The 25560-nt window shown below is 41.9% G+C and overlaps 2 protein-coding genes across 2 annotated transcripts; one reads left to right on the top strand and one right to left on the bottom strand.

The window, feature by feature from the left end:
• Positions 1-767: 767 nt before the first annotated feature.
• On the bottom strand, positions 768-18659 carry abch1 (ATP-binding cassette, sub-family H, member 1; the record flags this gene model as incomplete). The annotated part of the gene is made up of 20 exons (XM_083694399.1): positions 768-910; positions 2008-2112; positions 2313-2472; positions 3140-3243; positions 4097-4185; positions 4425-4495; positions 4954-5010; positions 5216-5265; positions 5387-5457; positions 6064-6164; positions 6896-7064; positions 7448-7544; positions 7792-7978; positions 8153-8227; positions 10793-10886; positions 11137-11244; positions 14310-14464; positions 15096-15255; positions 16256-16404; positions 18591-18659. The coding sequence occupies 20 exons, from the start codon at positions 18657-18659 to the stop codon at positions 804-806; spliced, it is 2178 nt and encodes a 725-aa protein (XP_083550525.1). The 3' UTR covers positions 768-803.
• Positions 18660-20808: 2149 nt separating this feature from the next.
• On the top strand, positions 20809-25554 carry LOC310822109 (galectin-related protein B-like). Its single transcript, XM_083694408.1, has 5 exons — positions 20809-20940; positions 21508-21591; positions 21681-21769; positions 22440-22626; positions 23319-25554. Exons 1-5 carry the CDS (start codon positions 20908-20910, stop codon positions 23460-23462), a joined length of 537 nt encoding a protein of 178 aa, XP_083550534.1. The 5' UTR covers positions 20809-20907; the 3' UTR covers positions 23463-25554.
• Positions 25555-25560: the final 6 nt, after the last annotated feature.

The following is a 25560-nucleotide window of genomic DNA, read 5'->3' as shown; positions in this document are numbered from 1 at the left end:
ACTGTTTTCCAGACAGAGAATACAGGTTGGTCTAAATACTGATCAAGATTCTGAATAAATAGCGTCCATTTACTTTTACGTGCTTTAGTAACCTCCTGATTATCAACATGAACCAATCAATTCTCTACTACATGTAAGTTAAAAAATACACTGTAGGTGGTACATTTACTGGAATGCTAATGAAAATGAATAAGTCCTATAAAATCTGTATTGTCTGTAATGTGTATATATTTAGCCCCTATAAACGACACAGATTGTTTTGAGTTGACAAAGAGAAACTCTGGGTTGGTTTTAGGCTCATTCAGGTGGTTGAAAACATTCAATGTATTTCATAGAACAGTAACATAGAGGACACTGCTCTCCTGTGATGTGCATATAGTATTACGTCTACCCTTCGGACACTGCTCTCTTATCTTATAGAATAGTATTTATAGTATTTACTTTTTCTATTCAGTATATTTTTACAGCCCCTGCAGCATTGTGAACATTTCATCCCATTTAATGGACCATTGACCCATATACTCTGGTGTATTTATTGGCTGTTCTCAAAGTTAGCTTGTGTGTGCTAGCAAACAGAGGTGTGTGTCTTTGTGAGTGTGAGTGTGTGGGTGTGCATGTGCATGTTTGCATATGTGTTAGCAAGAGAGACTCTTGTACATCCATCCTGTTCATAAGTGCCGATCTCCATTAAAGCACAGTGACCCCCCCCCTCCCCACACACATGCGAGGCCGAGACCACTCCATGGAGCCTGGGCCTCACCTGGAAGAGCTGCCCCCCAATTCAGGGTTACTGGGTGGGCACCTCACGTCCTCAGTTTAAGGATTACAGTGGCCAGGACGAGGAAAAAGGTGTTCCAGCCCAGGGTGACAGCGAAGCCTCGCCACACCATCATCCGAGAGAGACCCCAGCCTAAGGAAGAAGAGTAATCAGCAATGGAGTAGGATTGTGTTACCTCAAGAAACTCATTCAAGGCCAGTTTGGAACGGTTAGGGTTAGGATTTGGTGTGTGTTTGGTGTGTGTGTGTGTGTGTGTTTGTGGGTTTGGTGTGCATGCATGTGCTGGTTGTGTCAATGACACAGGGGCTCAGGCTGTTGTCAGCTATTGTGTTGTGAAGAGGAGACAGATAGAGGTACATGTATATAGGTATCTCTCCACACTGGGCTTCAGACTACAGAGGTACATGTATATAGGTATCTCTCCACACTGGGCTTCAGACTACAGAGGTACATGTATATAGGTATCTCTCCACACTGGGCTTCAGACTACAGAGGTGCTTTGTGAATCATTTACAACCCCTCGCCACTGCCGCTGCATGAATCAGGTGTCTAGAATCTAGGGTAACTAAATCCCAAGTAGGTGTGTGTGCGCACGTGTGCATGGGTTGTATGTGTAGGATATGGTATGTGTGTGTGTGTGTGTGTGTGTGTGTGCGTATTCATGGCTTGAGCTTAAAGTAAAACAAGCCAAGATGAAGTGCCTACTTACTGCTAACGCTACATGTACAGTATGAAGACGCACTGTATCAAGTAACATGGTTCAACCTGCATTATATAACCTAAGCTCGTATTGACAACTAAGACATGGGGCTTGGCAGTAGAGTTGGAGCTCAATGCAAACCAACACTCCACATGGATGTGTGTGTGTGTGTGTGTGTGTGTGTATACGGGTGTTTGTGTGCACACGTTTGTAGTGAAGGCAGTTGTAGCTAGTGTAGCCTCATGCAGTGACATCTTTTGTGTCCCAATTCTCCACCCTTCTCCTGAGGTGTGGACTTATGCACTTCTCGACATTGAATATTTTAAAGGGTATTAATTGGTGTAAGAGCCAAAGCTTACACCAATCATATGGTCTTAAATCTATGTGGACGAGTGCACAAGTAGAAGAAGGGTGAACATAGAAGAAGGGTGAACATTTGGGACGCATCAATCATCTGATATCTGAAGCAACATTAAGCTGGGCTTGAGAGTGATGTGTGTGTGTGTGTATGTGTGTGCTTGTGTGTTACCTCTATACATGATGCAACGTAGGGCCTCGGAGGCGTAGGTCTGGGGCAGGGCCAGGCTGATGTATCGTAGCGGATAGGGGATGCACTCCACAGGCCAGATTATACCTGTAGGAAGAGGAGGAAAGAGTGTGTGAGACCCTAAATTGTTTGTGTGTGTGGATGTTTTGTGACACGTATTCTCCAATTATTTGCTTTTTCACACATCCACTTGCTTTGGGTGCAAGACAGACAGATACAAGAGACATGCAAACAGACAGACAAAGACACACACACACACACACACACACACACAAGAGCATGCGTACCACTGACGATGAGGTTAGGGTAGAATACGCCCAGGGCGGCCTGGTTGGCACTCTGTTCATCGTCGATGGCGGCGGAGATGACCAGGCCAAAGGCAATGCCCATCACGCCCTGCAGCACGATCAGAGCAATAATCAGCACCAGAGAGCCCTCGTTAGGAATCTAGAGAGAGCGATAGATAGATAGAGAGAGACAGAGAGAGAGAGAGAGAAAGAGAAAGAGAGAGACAGAGGGGGTGGGGGACATGATCAAGGACAGTTGTCCTGGCGATTCCATAGTTATCCTTATATCATGTTCACATCAAAAAGTGATTTCATGCTCCATTCATCTCTTTGGACTGTGTGATAATTGTGGTAAAGTGATAATTACTGTAGTAAATCAGAACACCCTCTCCCTCTGTCTGTCATTTTAACCAGTACCAGGTCAATTTGACCCTACCAAACGTACTTCATACAGCCTAAATAAGAAAGAATGTGTATGAGATTGCATCCACATGGGATTGGAGGTGTGTGTGTGTGTGTGTATGTGTGTGTGTGTGTGTGTGTGTGTGTGAGGGGTAAGGGTTGGGGGTAAGATAAATATCTTTTATGAGATTGCAATCGCCACTATGATATACAACCTAAATAAGATTTTTTTTTTATGAGATTGCATGCAGATGGGATCGTAAGGTGCATGTGTGTGTTCAAAGATTCATGGGTAATGTGGGGCTGCATGTGTGCATGTGTATGTTTGTGTGTGTGTGTGTGTGTGTGTGTGTGTGTGTGTGTGTGTGTGTGTGTGTGTGTGTGTGTTTGTGTGTGTGTGTGTGTGTGTGGTGTGTTTGTCTCACCTTGAAGACGAGCAGGATGAAGAGCAGCAGTAGGATGATCTGGACACTGATGACAAAGAGCTGAGAGAAGAGGTGAGCCAGCATAGTCTCTATAGAGCTCACACCTGGAGAAGAAGAGGGGAGCATAGTCTTGCTATGGAGAAAGGTCGCCATAGGCAGACCTGGCTCCCAAGAGAAGACAGGCTATGTGCACACTGTCCACAAAATAGGAAAAGGGCAATCAGTGAACCACAAACACAACTGTAAATACAACCCTTACTTAACTATTTATCTATTTTTCCTCTAGTATTTTAACTATTTGCACATTGATACAACACTGTACAATAATCTAACATTTTAAATGCCAAAACGTTTACATTGTTTTATGTTTACAATTCGTTTGAAACTCTTGTTTGTAATTTTACTGTTTAAGTTTACTGTTACATTTTTATTGGTTATTTCATTTTTGTTATATTTGTTATATTTTTTGTTATATTTGTGATTTCATTTGCGCTGGCAATGTAAACACTTGTTTCCCATGCCAATAAAGCCCTTTGAATTGAATTAAATTGAATAGAGAGAGGGAGACTGACAAACAACTGATTATGTTGTTGATTAAGTCACCACTTACATAATAAACACTACTCTTTCTGAAAGCTTGAGTTAAAATGTATAACTCACAAATTTGGTTCAGGAGTCTAATCACTCCCCCTAGTGACTACTTTTTAAAGCACTGCTTAGAGCATGGATGGTCTCCCAATAGTGCAGCTCAACTACAGACACTTTTATGTTTTCATTTCATTTAATTTTGCTCGATGGCAGAAAGGCTCTTTGAATGTTTGGAAGGCTCCATGAGACTATGTAAAGGTAAGAGGGTGAGTTAAATATTGATTGGGTCTTCATGTCCTAAAAAGGCAATATGATGACATGAGTGACTGAGTTACCTTGAGATGGAAGCTTTGTGACTTTTGACCTCACCTGCAACCCAACATCTGTCCAGCAGCCCCTCCTTCCTCTCCAGCACGAAGGAAAGGGCGGTCAACCCCACTGCCAGATAGAAGGTGATACTGTTGGGGGGTAAGGCGGGGGAGAGAGAGACACAGAGAGAGAGAGAGAAACAGAGAGAGAGAGAGAAACAGAGAGAGAGAGGAAATGGATAGGAGAGTGAAAGAGGGAGAGAGATCGAAAAGAGGGAGAGAAACAGAGAGAGGGATAGATCCATATGTTGTAATGCAGTCGTTCTGGTACATCACAATGCTTTGTCTTAGCAACATTCTCTAGGCTCAGATTGTGAAGAAAACCCTACCTTAACACGGCCCCTGGCGTCACAAAGGTGGTGAAGTCTGTGTTCTGGCTGCCATAAATCGGCTCCTCAAACTGAAAAGTTAATTATATATATATAATATAGAAAGTGAAAAAATATAGTAAAAAAATATTGGAAGTATATAAAGTATTCCTCCTTTATGTGCAGTGTACAGTATACAGTATGTATTCCTATCAGGGGCCATGCCATAGGTATCGCAGCAGATTTAGCTGCATAGCTGTCTGTCATTTTTAGCTTTTTTTTGTTTCTTTTTCATATATTTGTATTCATCTTATTTGGAGAAACAGGAAAGAGAGGGGAGACATTGATGATGATGATTGTAGCAATATGCAGTCTTGGGTTTCCAACCCCTGGCTGTAGGGGCAATATGTGGACTGTAGGGGGCAGTAATAACCACCGCACTCAGTGTGTACATGACTGTCTTGGCAAGATGATGTCAAGTTTGCTTTAGCACCAACAGGCTAGCACCAAGGATAGATGCATAGCATCATACATTCAAGACAAGTTTTACCTTGACTGGCAGGGAGACCAGGTACGACATGGCCCCCAACTTATACTCAACGAAAGCCTGAGGAGGGAAAAGAGAAAGAGCGAAAGTTTTGTATTTACAAGTTTGGTCCTCCAGACCTCGTCTTGACAGGTGAGAGCTAATAATTTTTTTAGATCAATGTAGATGAAGGAGAGAAGGCAAGCAGAGGTGGCTGTATAATAGTGTTAGTGTGCATAAAAGGTTCTGAAAGTCCACTGACACAAATGTGTAACAATTTGAGTACCTCAAAAGCATCCGCAAGTTTTTTCTGGAGCATTACGGCAATTTGTCGATCTGGGGGAAAGGAGTTGAAAACTGACATTAGAAAGTGTATGTTTGTGTGTGTGTGTGTGTGTGTGTGTGTGTGTGTGTGTGTGTGTGTGTAAGACAGGGGAATGGTTGGGACAGAGCTTACTCGTCAGGTCCAGCCAGACATGTACCGATCCTCCCTCTACCACATCCAGAGGTACCTGCCGTTGTAGCATCCTGCACAACACAAACACATACACATACACACACACACACACACACACACACACACACACACACACACACACAGTGATTACAGAGCACACATTCAGTTACTATTACGTGTTAGAGGAATCAATGAATCACATATCTGAAAAGTATTGTCAGTCCAGATTTTTCGCTTCAAATATGCCTTTATGTAACCCTGCACCCAAAGACTTACTAATGACTGAGTTGAGCATGCCATTCCTAAATTCCGCATGTACTGTTAGATTTGTTTGTGCCTCTAAATATGTTCCCCTCTACTATTTCCCAAATCTCAGTTACAGTTGTATGATCAAGTAATGTTGTGCTAATTTCACTTACAGTGACACTTAAAAAAATACTGTATAAATATATTCTTTCATACAATGTTATGGTACACATAAAAACAACAGGCTGAACTGTCACCATAGTTCCACATGACAAATGTCACAGGTGAATCATCATCACATGATGGCAACTCTGTTAGTGTGTGTGTGTGTGTGTGTGTTCATGGTGAGAGTGAGGTTAACTTGTCAGAAACTAAGAGGAGAATGTAGAAAGAGCAACAACACAAGACAAGACCAAACCCAGAGGGCTCACCTCTTGGTCAGGTAACTTGAGAAGTTCTTGCCAAACCCTATGACGCCCCAGTACTCTCCATTGTAGATCCCTGTGAAAGCCTCTTCATGGGATAGGTTCACCTGGGATGAAGAGGGACAGGGGACATAGTTGGGCTGTTATCTTTAGGTTAAGTTTTACTTTACTTTAATAGTAATTAACAAATCTTGGTGTGTCTTCTTGTCTTTCTTATCTCATTGAACACATTGTCTGGTCCTATGAGTTCTTTGAAAATAGAATAACCACATTTGTTTTGTTTCAAGCTGTAGTGAAACCAGTCTGTCAAAGGCGAACAGAAAATGAACATTGAGTGAAAACTTGCTACTTCCTTTTCAGGCTATTCCTATTCAGTCCACCACCCTCCCTTTGACCCCGAACTAACTAACAAACAGTCCACAGTCTACTGACATCTATTGTACATCTATTGAATGTGGCATGTGCTATAGCACACATTTAAAACTAGAGCCCTAAAAAAAGCATGCTTGTAATTACCATGCTGTGCAAGATAAACACAAATACACTCATATCAAATAAAATGCGTAACTGTCTAGAGATGTACAAAAATATCCTGTATTTGCCTCATGGGGGATGGGAACTTACTGTTCCTCTTGAGTCAAAGGCTTTAGTAGGTAATAAAAGCTACCACTGGTCTGAAACACTACATGTATGGTAACTGTCATATATATAACTGTTAGAGACAATCAAACAGACTGTACAATATATATCTACACTGTAAAAGGCTACAAACTGTTCACATTACCATCTGTAACACTGCCCAAGAGGTTCCATAAGGTGCATTGATTGGTCCAGTTACCTGTTCCACACTGGAGTTGTCTAAGAAGGAGAGGAGGGATTGGCTAAAGGAGTTGGGGGCGGTTTCATTGTTGACCACGGCCACCTGTATTCCCTTGGGGTCTCCTCCGATACACAGACACATCAGAGAGATCTGGATGACTGGCAGGAGGAACTGGAAACACAGGGACCTAGAAAGAGTGCACACTTAAGCCCCAGTCCTATTCACATGAATAGCTCCTTCAAAACTTTGGATGTTCACAGATCTGAAAGGACTGGATAGGTGTTAGTAAAATGGAAATGGCTTGATAATAGGCTAAATGAATCTAGGTAAAGTTCGGTATGCAAACAATCTCACCTGTTTTGTGCCTAATAAACACAACACTGCTTTTCATGTTTGCATTTTGTCTTTTCAGATCAGTAAACATTGAGGGGGTAGGGGCAAGACACAATGTCATTCATAATGTGTGCTGCTGGGTAAATCAGTTGCTATTTCAATAGGGCCTGCTGTTATTATGTTGAATATCTACTCATAGCCAGTCTTTTTCATCATCATCATCATCTTTATCCTCACCCTGGCATCCTCTTCATCCGCACCATGGTCTTGATCATCAGAGCTGAAATGTTTCGCCACTTTGGCAACACATGCTTGGCTCGTATTTTCCAGTCAGCTGTTCTCACACACACACACACACACACACACACACACACACACACACACACACACACACACACACACACACACACACACACAGTGTCTCAGTTAATGCATAAGATAAAGGTAGTGGGATGACTTAAGGGATGTTTCAGCTTCATCCTAACAAGATGTTTTCACTAATTAGTGAATCCATAATCAGCTGTGCAAGAGCAGAGCAGAGCAACATCAAAGCCAAGTGATAAAATGGGAGCCAACTATACCTGAGCACTTAGGGAGCTCCTCTGTCAGTGCAGGTCCCGGGCCGGCCGCGAGAATTGGCCTACTCTCATCCCGTCCACTTTCAAATGATTGGCTGACCTCTAAGAGCCCATCCTGCGGGCTAGAACTGAGTTTGGACCCGATCTGGTCAGACGTCTCACACAGCTGCAGGAAGGCGCTCTCAAGAGTCTGCAATATGTGTGTGTGAGTAGTTAGTACTCAACACCATAAGTGGTGAACAGCTTTAGCAGTCAAAGGACTTGGTGGTCTACATTGTTACCCATCAATAAGTTAGTCCTACACACTGATGAGTGGTGGTAGAAGGTTCATCAATCATTCATCAATCATTCATTTTCTACTCACCACTGCACTGTGCTGCTTCATCAAAGCGTCTGGGGGTCCCTCAGCCAAAAGTTGACCATTCCGCATCAGACCAACCTAGACAGAAAACAGCAGGGTCATACAATGTCTAATGCTTAAGCAACAACATACAATAACATTTGATCAACATATTGTTATTGATATTGTTCTATGAAGAACTACGAATGAGACACAGACAGAACCCACTGCTCACAAAACTTATTTCTGTCACAAGCATTGAGACAAAAAAAGGAACAACCTCTCCTCTAGATTGACATACTGTATAAGACTAATAATCTTTTCAACCTTTTCATTACAAACGAGGAGTCGTCACTATGCAAGCTGTGGCATAAAACAATTGCCTGTAAGACGTTTTGGAGTGACTCAGGTGAGATCTCAGACTCAAGGCAGTATGGCAGCTTAGACAGACAGATGGATAGACCAACACACACACACACACACACACACACACACATTCTGCTCTCCACCCACAGAGAGATAATGCTAAAAAATGCCTCTAAACAGTGAAGTCACTTGAGAGGCTTTCCCCTGTTAGTCACAATGTTGGAGCCATGAGCTATTGCGGATGTGTTATGATGCACTTTGCAGTGATATAAGGCTTGATATAATGCATTCATAATGCATTACACAAATGCTTCACAGAAAGTGTTACCAACATTTTTCACATTGCAAGACCATTATATGAGCATGAGGCTTAATCAGTCAATCAATCAATCAAATGTATTTGTATAGCACTTTTTACAAAGGCAATTGTCTCAAAGTGCTTTACACCCGGAACATACAAACAAAATAAACAATACATACAATATAAGCAAGTGTACAGTTAATATGATGTCCCCCACGAATGATGTAGCGCCACTCCTTAAAAGGAGAATGACGGAGAACCCTGTGAATGAAGCAAGAGGTTTATTCATAAACGTTTTACTATGACACTCTGGTTGTCTCTGTTTTACAGTATTGTGTCCCTGTGGCATACAGGGAGGGCTTTCCTTTTGGTGCGATCACCTTCTGTGACCAAAGACAAAAATAATTTGGGCACCATTAGGCTACTATCGTACTAACTCTATATTGATATAAGATGCCTTTACAAATTTCACCAATAGACTAAGACAAAATATTGGACAGCCAACTTTGTGTTGATTTCTCAAAATATTACTCCCAAATTCGTTAACTAAGACAAAATAGTTGCACAGCCAAATTATTTGGTTACAAATGCCACTGGCTATAAATTTAGGTCACACAACTCTGGTTTCCATATTGATATAGTTGTAGGTGTAGTTTAACAAATATAGGCGTATCCACTTTACACCACTTTCACATCACTTTCAGTTGCTCTGGATGACATTGGCACTGAGATAAAAAGAGAAGTGAAATCTCAGTGAATGTTATAGTCATAGTTGGGGGACTTAGTGGAGGATATGCACAGGCTATTTACGCCAAAGTGTAACTGTTTATGCTATTGTTTACTGAGTAGGCATAATGTAGAGCCAAACTAATAACAAAACCAGAAGTAGCCTACTGTACAACACATCCTGTTGTGGACTGCAAACAAACAACATGTGTCAAAATTATACTAAAAGTACAAATGAAAACATGTTATATGGCATACAGTAAACTGGCCACATTTTTTTTATGGAAATTGTACAGCAAATAAAATAAAAAAAATCCCTTGCAGGGGAAACCAACAGGATGTTAGACAGTGGCCTAATCCCTGGATTTACCGTAGTTCTTCATCATTAGACTTTAGAACCAGAGTCTTATTGCTGAAGGAATTATGGACATATGACCTCTTTGGTAATCTATAAACCAAAGAGTATTCTGATTGAAGCCAAGCCAAATAGACCACTGGTGTTTAACCAAATGAATAAAGTATAAACCACACAGGCAAAACACTAATACAGTACACACCAAATAGATTTGAAGTCAATGTGAAGCAAGGGAGGCTAGTGAAGGTAGAAATCGGCTCACTGATGCTCACCATTACCATTCCTCATTCCATTACAATGAGCCCATCCTCCGATTTCTACCTGCACCAGCCTCCACTGATGTGAAGGGGCATTCAGGTGAGCATCAGTACCATGCTTATAGCACTTTTAGCATTTGTGGGTATGTATAAGAATCTCTAATAAAAAATACATCAATTAAATCATATGATTCCCAATCAAATATTGATTGGCAATGTTTGTCGGAATGCTACAAAGTTGAGTAGGTAGGTACACCCATGCAACAGCATGCAACATCTCTTCTGCCCCCCCCTCTCTCTCACTCTTGCTCTCCCCGATTATTCCTTGTCCAACATTGTCCAACATACCCCCAACCCCCTTCTAAAACTGTAACAGAGAGAGGACCTATCAAAGGACCCATTATTCCTGTGTGAGACCTCATAACTGCCCACTCATAACATTTATGGTACTACAGCTATTCTGTGTACTTTATATGAACAGATAAATAAGGCCCCGATAGAAAGAGATCGCAGTGCATGGATGTAATGTTTGTGAAGGATGTGTGTGTGTGTGTGTGTGTGTGCATGTGTGTGTGTGTGTGTGTGTGTGTGTGTGTGTGTGTGTGTGTGTGTGCATGTGTGTGTGCGTGCATGCGTGCATGCATGTGTGTGTATCTTACCACATTGGCTTGCCTGGCCTCCTCTATGTAGTGAGTAGTGATGATGACTGAGACTTGACCATTCTTCACAATCTCTACCAGATGCTGCCAGATCCTATAGAGAAAATATCACTGAGTTCAACAAGTGCAGAGCATAACCTAACTTTATAACAATATGATTTCAGAAGCAAAGGCAAGGCAGCTTAGCATTGACCAAGGATTAGCCTAGCTATCCACTGATTCTGCTACTCTGTGTTTTGTAACACATAGTGGTGCTACAGCAATGTGATTAAACCAACAAGACTGAAACAGGCTTAACAAGAGGAAAGGGAATGTGTGCATGCATGAGTGTATAGTGTACATACTTAGCTCTAAGCACAGGGTCCACCCCCACTGTAGGCTCATCCAGAATCAGGAGCTGAGGGTTTTGAAGCAGGGCTGCTCCGAGAGACACCCTCCGTTTCTGCCCACCACTGTAAAACACACACACACACACACGCACACACACACACACACGCACACACACACACAGGCACGCATGCACACGCACGCATGCACACGCACACACACACGCACGCACGCACACGCGCACGCACGCACGCACGCACGCACACACACACACACACACACACACACACACACACACACACACATCTGACTGTTCGGCTGCTATTGTCTTACTTCCACTTTAATAATTTCATCACATGCTTCTCAGTCTTGTGCTACTGTAAGTGGTGGTAGACAGGGAGGCAGCAACAGAGAGAACCAAGACTAACCTGCCTGATAACAACACTGACTATTGTACACCTGCCTGACAACAACATGGTTAAAACAACAGACAGGGCAGGTAGAGCTCTCTCATACCAATCATTTTTTAAGGTAAATAGTTTCTGTAGCTTCCCTGGCCTGTGACTAGGAAGTAATTGGGTGTTACTGTGTCCTCGTAGTGAACAGAGGCTCCTTTGTAAGGTAGAGAAAGGTGGCCACTGAGGGCCCCATGAGGGCCCCATGAGTGTATCACACACAGGCTCGGAGGCCAGTTACTATCACTGACATAATTGGTGAGTTTAACACACATTTCTACAGGCCTGGCTACTGTGTACAGTCAAGTCATGACTCTTAATGGAAACAGTGGAAACTCTGAATGACAGGTGATTGGACGACAATATATATATATATATATATATCAATAAACATAAAATGTAACAATAATACAGTAATAGCAAGGTTACAAACACATCTTGAATGATGAATAATTACTCATGAACTCTGCAGGGAGAATGCTCTAAGCATTAATACAGTAGGTATTAAAATGGCTATTGCGAAACAGCTACTTGGCCAGTTTCTGACATGACATTTCAGGCATGACAGAATCTAGGGACTGCTAAACAGAAATAACAGTCTTTCTTTCTCTTTGTCTATGTTGTACTATGTCCCCAGCTCAGATTGTGATAGGCTAGCACAGGTTTGCTTTGGACCAATGCTAGCACAAAGAGGGGGAGGGGAACCATAGCCCCACTAAAACCTATAAAGGATGTGCGTTTGTGTGTGTGTGTGTGTGTGTGTGTGTGTGTGTGTGTGTGTGTGTGTGTGTGTGTGTGTGTGTGTGTGTGTGTGTGTGTTTGTTTGTTTGGCTCATCAACTGTGCTGATGACTCCACACTCAATTCTATAATATAATGAGTGTGTGGGTCACTGCTTCTGTATTTCACCTCTTCTATTGATGGGAAAGGGAAAAATATCCCACGGGATATGAATGTGTAACATACAATGAGGTACATTGTTACAACCACAGTAATCTCATTCCCAGACACTTCCGCTCAACTAATCAGAATGTCTGGTATACCAACGCATCAAACTAGGCCTTCGTTTACAATACAAGGGCCGCGGCTTAATCTACCAACCAATCATCTCCCACCAGTGCACCACGCATTTCTGATTCGGAGCCACGCCTCGTTGTGTGATTCGCTGAAATTAAATGATAACAAATACTTCACTCAGTAAATTTCCTCCCTGTGAGCAGTCTGGGGACGAGGTTACAACCACAGTAGTATTGTATATCAATGACATGTATGACAGAGACATATACCAATTTACAACTTATGTCAAGAATAGGAAAGGCAACAAGCCACAGAAAAGAATATAACCCTGTCAGCAGAGAAAAGATGGCCAGATCTGGCCCATGTCTGTTTTCTACAGGCATCTGGATGTGGCCCAGGTACAACTTTGTTCCCCGGACCAGAAGTGGGCCGGCTCTGGCTGCCATTCCTGAGACTTATCTTTGACATGAAAAGGTCAGTCCTTGGCCAGTATGTGGATATGGCCTAGGTCCCAACCTTACTCAGACCAAAGATGGCCCAGTAGCTACAGGAACGTGTCAGGGCCACATTCCTCATACCAGAGCTGGTCCACAGCAAATTTCCAACTCTCATCCAGGGCTGGCCCTCTACATTTGGACCAGATCTGGCCTATATAATACTCAGCCATATGTACTACCACAAGACCAGATCTGGCCCACAAAAGAACCCTTTTGGATACAAGCCATATACACCACAAAGACCAGATCTGGCCCACAAAAGAACCCTTTTGGATACAAGCCATATACATAAATATAAAATGTAGAAAGTTTCCTTTCAACTATAGTTTCCATGCTCTGTGAATACAATCTGTATTTAGTGTAGTCTCAAATGTATAGACTATCTATGGATAAACTAAACTAGCTATGGCTGCTAGAACTGTCCATCCATGAGATGAAAATTATAGTTTTAACCATGTTTTAAGATATACAAAATGTTTGTTTATAATTACATTGTTTACAAACAATGGAGTAAAACAAGCTTATATTTGGGGTTCTGATGGGGTAAGAGAGTTTAACTAATCTCATGAGGCATGTATACGATATATTCTTCAAGAATCAATGGCTATGTATAATTAATTTAGAAGTCCAAACATTTATGTTCTGTACCAATCCCAGATTGCCCCTTTAAGGTGTCCTTTCATGAAGTGGTCATTTCAGCAATAAGGCACAAGAGGCCGTGCTTTATTGTGAATAAAGCCACAGCTGATGAGCATTGTTAGGCCCGACGCGAAGCAGAGCAACTAATCAGCTGTGACTTTATTCACAAGTGCCTTATTGCTTTTATGCAATGGTTACAAAACAAAACAAAGAATTGTGACAAAAAAACAAAACCGTATGTATTTATTTTGTGATAGATTGTGGTAGTTTCTGCCCTGTGCACACAAATATAGTTCTCAAAACAACCACTGTTGTCAAGGTAATGTGATAAACAAATATTCGCATTTTGAGTGTTTGCACAGGGATATTACTGCAATGTATGGTGAACAGGTAAAACGCGTCATAGCTGTTACTTTATCAGGGAATAAAGCACAACTTTGAACGTCTCTCAGCCAATCAAAATGCTTGTCAACCCGTTGTAAAAAGATGATTTATAACTAGTTTATAAACTCTATATGGAAATCATTTCTATACAGAACCCAATGCTAAACCACAACCACAACGCAGTGTACAGTTGCATTACCTGAGATTTCTGACCAGGCGATTCTTCTGAGGTAGATCCAGGAAGTCAATGAGGAAGTTCAGCCGTGCCTGTGTGTCCTTGGACGTCAGGCCGTGGATTCTTCCAAAGAAGGTCAGAGTGTCACTGATGGTAAACTCATTATACAACGCCAGGTCCTACAGGACACAAGTGGGGGCAACAGGCAATGATTCAACATGTATTTATGACAAATATATGACAAGATTTATTGATTAATCGATTGACTGATTGATTTATTGATTGATTGATTGACTTGTGGCCATTATTAATGAGTTAACTCATTACTTTTTGTTTAGATGCCCTGCATTTACAACAGGAGGAAACAGAAGTGTACACACACACACACACACACACACACACACACACACACACACACACAGACACAGTCGGCTGACAGGTGCGTTATCACATTACACACTTCCTTTAGGTCATGGAGTGCTTCCTCCCAGGCTGGATGTGAGGTGATGGATGTGTATTTTTATGTGAACCCGATATACAATCACATACTCTGGTGTCTGAGGCTACAGTAGGTTGCCAAATGTCGAATGTGTTTACATGTGAGATGTACCCTAGCTTCAGCAGGATGTACCATGTGTATCAAAAGTAGAGTGTTTACTTGTAGCATGTACCCTAAAACAAAATGGATTTTATCTACGGTAGTATGCTTGTCTGTGGTGCAGTACATATGTCCTGTGTGCTAAAACAGAGGCATTTGAAAATTTGAAATATTAAATACAACCTAACCCTGGAATGTTTACTTGTATTTACCTGTGGCATGTACCCCACCATCCTCCCCGGCACCTCGTGACCTGGAAACCCAGGTGGTTTCCCCAACACGCTAATGTGCCCCCAAGAGATCTTCAGGGTTCCCACGATGCATTTCAACAATGTGGTCTTCCCACAACCACTTGGGCCCAGCAGGCCATAGCTTTAAGACAAAAGAACATTCGATTTGGGTTTAGAAAATAGACCTATATACTAAAACCATGTATACTGTACTGTATATATTGAGCAATGTTGAGTATGCAACATTGCTATCTCAATTGCTCAGTATGTGAACTGAATTGAACTTATATCAAAGCTAGCATTTAAACAAGAGGCCTGAGAGGACACTTCACTAGTATTTCAATTAGATGAACCAGATGAGAAGACAGATAGAGGGCATAACAGACAAAACAGTACGTAAACATAAGGCATAAAATAACCATGCTAGATAGAATTAAAAAAAAAAAAAAAAAAAAAAATACATTTGTCATAAGTATAAGCATCAGATGTCAACACTTTTCTGGAGAGGAGTAAAGACAACGAGAAATTAAGTGTCAAAATGCAGAACCACAAGCCGGAGGATGTATGTTTCATTCTGGGTGTTCCATTTTGAGTTACACAGAAATGCCCAAAAAACTTAATCTACTGTAGCAAATATATTAATATATTCTTCAGGGAACAGGGAGGTTTGACAATTTGTCACAAGATGCATAACAAAGACAATCACAGCCATGTTCATTCAAAGCCGGGCTTTCTGTGTAGAGACAAATAACATCAATCAATACAAAGCTGCGTTTTCTAAAATTCATTTCCAGAAATAAATATAAAATAAATACGTATTTACTCTGATTGAATATGGCCTGCTTAACTTAAATACCCAGAAAAGTAAGTACTTAAACTGACCAGAACTGGGGTGCCACATTTGAGTTTGGATCAGTTTTAGGTTAGCTAAAGGTTAAGATTAATATAGATACACAGGTAACATAGCTTTTAATACCCAATACATAATTAACTTTTTTGGAAGAAAATATAAAATGTGACTTTGCCAGAGCTTTACACGTGTAAGCACAACATTGTCATATATGCTTGTTCAAAACATGCACAGTAACAACACAACATGCACAAGATGTGAGACCAGGTCTGAGTCAGAGTGGACCACTCACATGTGTCCCTGAGGCACTGTCAGATTGAGATTGCTGAGGACCTTCAGTTTACCGTACGACCGGCACACTTCCCTACACCGGATCGCTGATCCCTCCATTCCTGGAGAGGGGGGAGCCTCCAGGTCAGCCTTCATCCTTCCCTCCGCCAACTGGAAAAACAACACACTCAGTGTTCGGATTCCCCTGCTGAAATCAAGTTCTGCACCTAGCCACTATCCCTACCCACTCCTGTAGATCTAAATGGATTGGATAGGTCTATGCCAAATGCCAAATGGCCACCTAGCCTATCAGAGGTTGAGGTTAGCCCCCCCCCCCCCCCCCCCCCACGCCCACACACACACACACACACACACCATCACAAACACTTCTGTGACACTGACTGCACATGATTAAGAACTATCTACAGTGGCTATTGAATGAAGGAGACAGGGAAGCCACTGAAGTCATAAGTATTGTGGCCCCACTATGGACTTGTTAAACATGGGGAACAAAAGATTAAAGGGGTCCTCCACCAGTGACCAAAACAAGATGGCATTTCTGTGCCAGCTCTAAATGTGCACCTGCGTGTGTAGTAATATAATAATATATAACAATAACATAATGTAGTGGTGCGCCTAACAGTGTCAGTGTGCCTAACTTGGCAGGCTGCAGTGAACGAATGGTTGCAAATCTAGGTCGTAGAGCAAGCCTGTGTACTGTAATCTTTAATCCCTGCTTCCTTTCACTGGCTTCCCCAATCTGTGTTTCAAACTTTGTCTCTTAAACCAGCATCTTTGATTTCAGGGTGGGGAGATTAGAGGAGATATATTCTATCTGACGCATTTGCTTAACATCACCTTTGACACAATACCACATGTGAACAATAAAAGGATCTCCTGATGTCGGTAGATTATTGTTGTAACAAGCTATAGTGTTCACAGTCTCCATACACTGACACATTAAAAACTCTTTCACACAGAAGTGCTTTTTGCAGGTATTGTGTGAAGGAGGTCAGAAGTGTAAATGCAGGTAAAGCCTCTCCTGCAATATGCCTGATTAAGACCTATAGGCTATAGTGACTATAGTGACACTGCAAGTTAATGTATGAGTTATGTGCAGGGCTAAACATAATTTTGTTTTATTTTTACATGAAGAAAGAAGTAATCAAAGAAAGTTACAATACCATAGCCTATATCAGTTCAGATATATTGCACTGACACCATACTTCTTCCGTCCCGAATCTTTGACAGAGAGCCAACTCAGACAAAATACAAAGCAATCACAAAAACACAGTAATTGTAACATTGTAAAATCACAAGGAAGATACTTGAGATAGCAATCTGCGCTTGACTCACCTGATTGTCGCTCTACCCAAGAAGCTGAAGTCTAGAGGATGAAGACAGAGCAACTGCCTTGAAGTCTTTGCGTATCAACAGTGTGAAAATATGAACGAAACCTCATGTGAAAATCAGCTGACAGTTCCATGTTTACGGGGTAATTGCGAAGTGGCAGAACAGGTTTAACCTCAATCGGCATTATTCGGACTCGGAGTCAATTAACGCGTTTTTCTCCAATATGCACATGTTTATTTTACATGTTTATCTTAAGTGGCACTTCAGAAGACCACAACACGCCATTATTATTTATTGCCGCATTTGAGACGGTGCAACTTGAACCTAGAGTTGCCTAACGGCACATAACGGTACAACAACAAATTAATAGCGTAGTCTACTGGTGCAACACTTCAACTGCAGTTTAGCAACACCGCCTCTTGAACGCAGTTATTATTGCAGTGAGTGAATTAGAGGGAAGGTTACAGTTTATATTGTAATCAGAATAGCATACAGTAGCCTACAAAGTAGGTCAAATCATCTGTAAGCGACTGACCACCAAAAATCTATTTCGCACTCACCAACGCGCGTCAGCTCCAGCGCAAGTCGAAGAGGCTAGGGTAGCCACACAGTCGTACTATACCAGCTGCCACAATTCGGGGACAGAACGACACACTTGTGCATGAACTGTGAAGCGATGTGTTGTATTTGTATGCCGCAGCCCACACTGGCCAGCTGTGCAGCTATTTTCACTTATCCATTTCAGATCAATGCGTCATTTATATACGCCGTCCATTTCCTTCCACAATTCAAATTTAATTGATAGGCCTATAAATGCAATTAAACTGTGTTAAAGGCTATATTTTCTTGCAAAAATGTCGCCAACAGCGTAGGGCAGGCTAGGCTATTGCGTGTATGCTACTGAATTGCTAGAAATACGCCCAGAACAAATACAATCATGGAGTTCTATTGCGGCCCATCAACATAATTATTATCAAAACGATTTTCATTCAAACTCATCTTACCCGTTCCTGCATCTCCGTGCATTCGGGTGATCCTGTCGCCGCATCATCACCGGCTGCCTCCGTGGCCATGGTCGCTGGCGAAGCCGGGTCAGACAGCTCAGCGAGCAATGCAGGCAGATGCGCGCTTTAATACATTGCCCACAAAGTGACAGAGGTGTCAATTATGAAGCAGCCGAATATATTGCATGCACAAATGAATACGTTTATAGTGACCAAGTTCGTACATTTGAGATAAACTGCAGGCTATAGGCTAAGTGTAAAATGGGACTGCGGCTGATAAATGATTTCGTATATAAAATATTAGGCTATAGGTTCGATGTAGACTATGTGTCAGTCGTCGGTGTATGAAAGTCAGCCTGTCGACGATTGTGCCTATCTTTCAGCCTTTGAATACAGGACATGGTCTTAAATTGTAACCTACTGTAGGCCGTCATTTGCAACGCTACTTCACTTACACAGTAGCCGATTATGTGTCAGTGTTGCTAAGGTGTCGTATCTTTACCCTAAGGTTGCATATCCTTTTCCCGCGACACTTCATCAGATTGCAATAAATGCCACGGTCAGGGTGGGCTTGGTACCCCACCCCAACATCGACTGTAGCTACAGTATATGGGCTGGCTACCTAATGATTAATACAACTGCTCTCATTGTCACAACATCGTGTGGCAGTTCATTTTATGGAGATTCTGGTCATATATGTCTATATATATGTCATTTGTAACTCGTTATAAAGTTTTCCTTGAGCATCATAACAGGCCTATCGTGCAGGTAGGCTACAGCTCTTATTGTCCGTTTCAAGTAGGTCTAAGTTTTAGGATTCTGAGACATGATCCCCCAATATGCCGCATGTTTTCAGTGAAAAGAATCAGTGGATAAGCAGTAAATGTCTGACTGAGATAATTAATTGTCCAAATGAATTACACAGAGAGGTAAATATTACAAATGTAAGATTTGTAGTACCTTAGCCTGCCACAGAAGGGCACCCTCAGACAATGTGTGTGTGTGTGTGTGTGTGTGTGTGTGTGTGTGTGTGTGCGTGTGCGTGTGGATTTGTAGGGCATAAAAATAATACACTTTTAATACATTTTGCCACAGAGTGAATACAAACCATGGTAGCTACAATATGATGTTTACTTTGATCGGTAATAAGAGATCTGTTGTCATGACAAAAGCAGGGGAGAGTTGCATAATATATAGCTGGAGAAGCACGCGGAGAAAGAGCAGCAACTTCGTCCTTATAGTAACCCTGCTTGCTTTGCCAAGGCCATGAAGGCAGCTGACTACATTGCGAACCAAGTTGCCAGGAATTCATGTTAATTGGATATTTTATTTGGGGGGGGGGGGTCCAACTCGAGGTGTCATAAAAAACAACAACTCCCTTGTACTTGTAAAATCCATTACCCTCCCCCTTCATTGAATTAACTCGATATAATGATTACGACCACAGTAACAGTAACAAAGTAGGCCTCATTACGATCAGGGGCACAGTAAAGGGATGCTGTCTGACAATGTGAATCACATCGTTTGTCAGTTACCGCGCCGAATTTGAAGCAAGCAGCTAGGGATGTACACGAACCCGATATTCAGATACGCAGGAATAATGACATTCAAACATATAGAGATACCTAGAAATTTATTATTCTGTATTTCTGAGGCGTTTTTGTCTGTGGGAGAGCGCTTTTTCTCCCCTCAACTCGGCCTATGACTGAGCACGGGGGGGGCACAGTCGCTTCCTACACACAGCAGCGGATGGGAGCCACGGAGAAGCGATATTTCCCTTTTCGCCTATTTGATGGTTAGGCCAACCTGTCTAACGTTTATTAATTTACTTCATGTTACTACATGTTAAACGGACACAACGGCGAATGTAAACTGCGGGAAAAAACGTAAGACCCTCCCCTGTGCCCAATAAAAAACACACACAAGCCTCCCCAAAGCAACAAAAAGGTTACACCCCCCTCCCTCGTTTTGGACCACCCCCTCACCCACAGTAATTATCGAACGGTTCCTAACCCAAGTTCATAGGCTTGCCTAATCAGGTGAAAGGGCGAAAAAATAGCTGATTAGACTGCTCCAACAGACGGGGATTAAGCTTTCAGTCTGTAATTATTACAAACCATACGTCAGCAACTATCCGCCCATCTCAAGTGTTCAATCCATGAGACGCGCCTCCTCTGAATAGATAATTCCACTTGCTGCGATTCCCCACTGAGGGCACCAGGAATAGCTTCTAGAGTCACTGCCACGACGGCGTTGACACATTCCATTGCTGGACCTGCCTCTCTGCTGATAAGCATCCTATGGTATTGTGTACAAGATGGCGGTGTCGGGAACGGAAAAGAACGGGAAAGTGAGTATTTGGAATTACAGGGAAACTAGCTGTTGTGTGGAATCTATTGTTTATAAACGGTTGTGCGTAATTATTGTGGACAATTACGCCATTGCTTATGTGCATCAGTGTTCTTGTTGCGTGTAAGTCCCCGCATAGACTGTGCATTCAAGTGCAAACCGAGTTGTCTTTCATCTGGGCGAGGAGGAAATTTAATAAGATTTTGATAACATGTACCCGTGGCGCTCAGGCCGTTTTACGGATGTTGTGTATCACGTCCTTTCGCGGTATTAGCTAATGTAGGCTACAATGTTCACAATGCATAGGCCTAGTCAATGGGTTCTAAACGAAATGTTCTCACCAGGCTTATGCGCCCTTGGGAAACATGACAGATCTATTGACATCCCACGTCTTCATTGTTGAATAGCGACATGAGGCCACGCCGAAGGCTTATTACCACTCACATGTTGGGATAACAGTTGCCCAATATGTGGATCTCTTAAACGCTCATACCGCACCCATGATATAACAGGATTTTACCTGACCATTAAACTGTAAATTCTGTCATTTTTGTCTCTGGCTTTGAAGAATATTGAAGATGACCAGCTCAACGATTCGTTAGGAAACCCCGGGCTAATCTCGCCCGATAGGGACAACATAACACGGCTTCTGGTATGGCAGATTCATCATAGTTAATCATTACATTATTGCGCGTGACGTGAGCGAATTTGACTTAAATTAAAATCCTCTCGCAATCGTAGACTGTGCCATTCAGCGGCCGCATCAGAGGCGGTATGAGGCCGGGGAAGAAGATCATTGTCATGGGCATCGTTGATCTCGAGCCAGACAGGTAAGCTTCCACTGCGTCCTTCCATATCAGAATGTCATGAACTGCTATGACCTTGTGATGCTTATGTATTCAATACAAAAATAATTCGAAATGTTAAAAATTGCTTTAGTTTTGCAATAATTTTAATAATTATGCTTGGCACTATGATAGTTAATGAAGTTTGAATTATTGTGTGTGTCTACTATTCTAAAATTATGTTCAGGCTATCTTAAGAAAAAAGTGTTTTGCTTCAGAGATAATTGTACAACTGCTCTAAAACGGAACAACATTATGACTGAGTCATTGGAACCAAGGAACTAGGAAAAGCATATGCTTTAGGGGAGTAGAAATGCGTGGGTTTTGTGAAATGATGGCTTTTTAACTATGCAAGGCAAGGGCGTTCACCTCGCCAGTCAAAAAATACCCTTTAGTAGACTTGTTAGGGTGTGTCCTGGGGAAACTCATGTGAGGCTTCAAGTGCCTCCTCATTACATAATTTAAAATGTCTGGCATAACACTTATGCCAGAATGAATGTGAATATGTATTATTATTAATAATATTTATAAACATAATAATAACAAGCTTCATTTTCTACAATGGTAAAACTGTAATACTAATGCCAGAGACAGGCCATTTGCACGTCTCCCTAATGTTGGACTTATAATCACTTTACATTACTTCACTGTTCAGCTTTGATGTCAGCCTGACCTGCGGCCGTGGCACAGATAAGGAGGAACCACAGCCGGACGTTGCCCTGAAACTCAGTGCCCGGTTCGCAGAGCGTCAGTTCCTGCGTAATGCCCGCGTCTCAGGGAAGTGGAGTGCAGAGGAGGCGTCCACTGCCTACTTCCCCTTCATCCCAGACCAGCCATTTAGGGTAATGATTATACTTGCCTCACTATTTACTCTCACTACTCACCAGTTGCTTAGTGTATGGATTCACTGGGTTAATTTACTTTTTCCTTCTATGTTCCCGCTATTTTGCCTATAGTGTTTGGCTAGTGATAATAATAATAATAAGTATCCCTAGCTATAATTATTATTATTCTCTCATATCATGACTAGTAACACTATTTAAACCCTCAGTCATAAGGGCTATCGGCCCCAGTGGGACTAGACTATCTGGCATGCTTTTCACATTCAAGTTATGTGTTATCATTCCAAAGGAAAGTTGACACAGTTAACAAAAGACCTGAATCTTAGTAATGGATGGAATTGTAGCCTTAACACACACACACCCTCATTCTTACCATCCTTTGACGTTATATGAAGATAGCCCATTGATAAGGAACAGCCATTGTTCCTGGGTGTAGGCAGGTCATCCCAGTCATAGATCAGTTATAGAATGAGGGCTTAGATAAGTGTAAATGACAGCTGAGATAAGCATTAAGTCATGGAAAAATCCAACAAGCTCCCTTTCATTTGGATAAAGGATCATGATTGGACTGTACAGGGACAGATGTTTTTATCTTGCCCCCCCCCCACCCCTCCCCACCTCTTTATCGCCTTATTATCTTTCTTCCTCCCTCTCTTTGTCCATTTCCCTTCCCCCACCTTTTCACTCTCCAGATTGAGATCCATTGCGAGCACCAGAGGTTCCGGATATTTGTGGATGGACACCCGCTATTTGACTTTCATCACAAAGTGAAATCTTTGACCTCCATCGATACAGTACGGATAGACGGAGGTCTACAGATCACAAAACTAGGTTAACCCAGCCCATCTCATTGTGTGAAGCAAGGACTTGACCACAGGAGAACACACACAAACACACATCACCCACGACCCATCATGCAACTGGCAGCAACAACAGCTTGGAAACCCCACCAATACGGTTCTGCATCTTCTTTGCTTTTTTTCTTTCTCTCCTCTAATCACTTAACCAGGGTGTTCTGCTGACGTTCTTGTGGATGAACTGTTGCTATGCATCCCTTGGGGATTGTGCTGAAAAAGGATACACTTTCAGGTGGAGAGCACCTCAAGTCTTGAAAGTCGCTTTCATGTAGAGAAATCCTACAGTTCTCAGGAATCAATATGTATATTTAGCACCTAAAACAGAATTTAGCAGTGAAGTTGATGATGGAAAATGAAGGTTAATTTTAATTGGTTGACCGACAAGTGCAGCATTATTATTGAGGCACTCTTTTGGCCCTCTCCTTGAATACATAGATACAAATTAGTGACAAATAAGGTTTTTTAACTCTTAAAATCGGCACTGTTTTCATGGGCTCATATGAGAAATTTGTACATTTGTCCGCTCGGGGGTGTGGCCTCTTTGGAGTGACGCTGTACAGACTATGGATTTTCTGGTTGTCATGGTTATTTGCCTCTAAAACATCAATGACCTACATACAGCAAAATTAGGATTATATTGTGAAGTCTTGACAAGATGTACCGTAGCAGCTTTTTGATTGAAGTGTCTTTGCAGTGTAGATTATTGGTTCATACTCACAATGTTCATTGCAACCATTCTCCAGGACCTGTAGATAGAAAGCATTGCACTAACAGAGCTACTGTACATGCTAGTAAGTATTATAGTCGACATTGAGCTTTGTTTACATTTTGAAGAAAACAACATAATGAAAAAGCACTGAAACAGCTTAAACACCCATTCATTCCACTCAAACTTTCATGTTATCATTTGTCATCAGTTTTGAAGAAACCACAGTTCTAAAATAAATAGTGTACAGTCAGCCTATAGGCTGAGCAAACTGTAACAGGTACCTCTTTTTGAAGTTTACAGACCAGTTCCATTAGTGATAAGCGATTGTTGTGAAGAATAAGAATAGGGCTGTATGGTATTTTGATGGTATGTACAGCACTCATGTTTTTTGGTAGCATAGACATGTGGGTATAGTGTAATTGTTCACGTAGAAAGGACTACAACCAGTATGATGTAAAGATTCCAAGCTCTTTTTGAATTAATTGGATATTTTGAATGAAGCAATTTTTTTGTTGATGCGGGTGCTATTTAGCGGAACGGAAATGGAGCCTACAGTATGTAGTAAATAATGTTTACATAGAGCCAATATGAGCTATGTTCAGAATGATATGTGTTGGTTTGGTGCTGTTTATACATAAGTTCTTACACTGGTCTTGAGTCTATAGTATGACACCTCCTCCCAGGCTTCCATCCTGTGTAGGGTCAGTTAGAGAAGGACTTAGTTACTGGAACAGTGTAGCTACTTAGAGTGGTTATAAAGCCTGTATACTGTCATCAGGGTTGACACAATGCCTGTGTCAGTAAGTTATTTTATTATAAGGAATGCTCAAAATTATTCCGCCATTTCATGCAACATAAAGCATGAAATATACTTTGATTATAGGTATGGCATGTTACCACAATCCAGTCTGAAATGTCCTTGTGCAAATGTCAATCGTTATGATAGTCCTATTACCACCACTTTAGTTACAGTTCACAAATAAGCTAGTTAGTAAATGTTCACGAATAAGCTCATCTGTAAAAAAAGAGCTTCAATATGCTTCCATAATGTCAAATAGCCCTCTGTCAATGGGCCCACTCAGTCCACTCTGTGGAAGCTCAGCCACGAGAGCAAGTAGGGGCACACCGACAAAGAATTGTGCTGAGAGGCTTATTGTGCTCCATCAAAACACTCCATTGTGTCAGACTGGGCTTCGTTGTTGGAGGCAGCGCTCCTTTCCATTCTTCCTGTCGGAGGGATTCAGCTTGGAGTTTTTTGTTCTATATTGAGGACTGGAAAAAGCCATGATAACTTGGTGGAGGATGGTAGCAGTTGCCGTCTTTTGCTGTTATCAGACCCATTGAGATACATACATACATACATGTATG

Source organism: Argentina silus (genome assembly GCF_951799395.1).
Source record: "Argentina silus genome assembly, chromosome: X".
NCBI lineage: Eukaryota > Metazoa > Chordata > Actinopteri > Argentiniformes > Argentinidae > Argentina > Argentina silus.
This window is presented reverse-complemented; position numbering and strand designations above follow the sequence as displayed.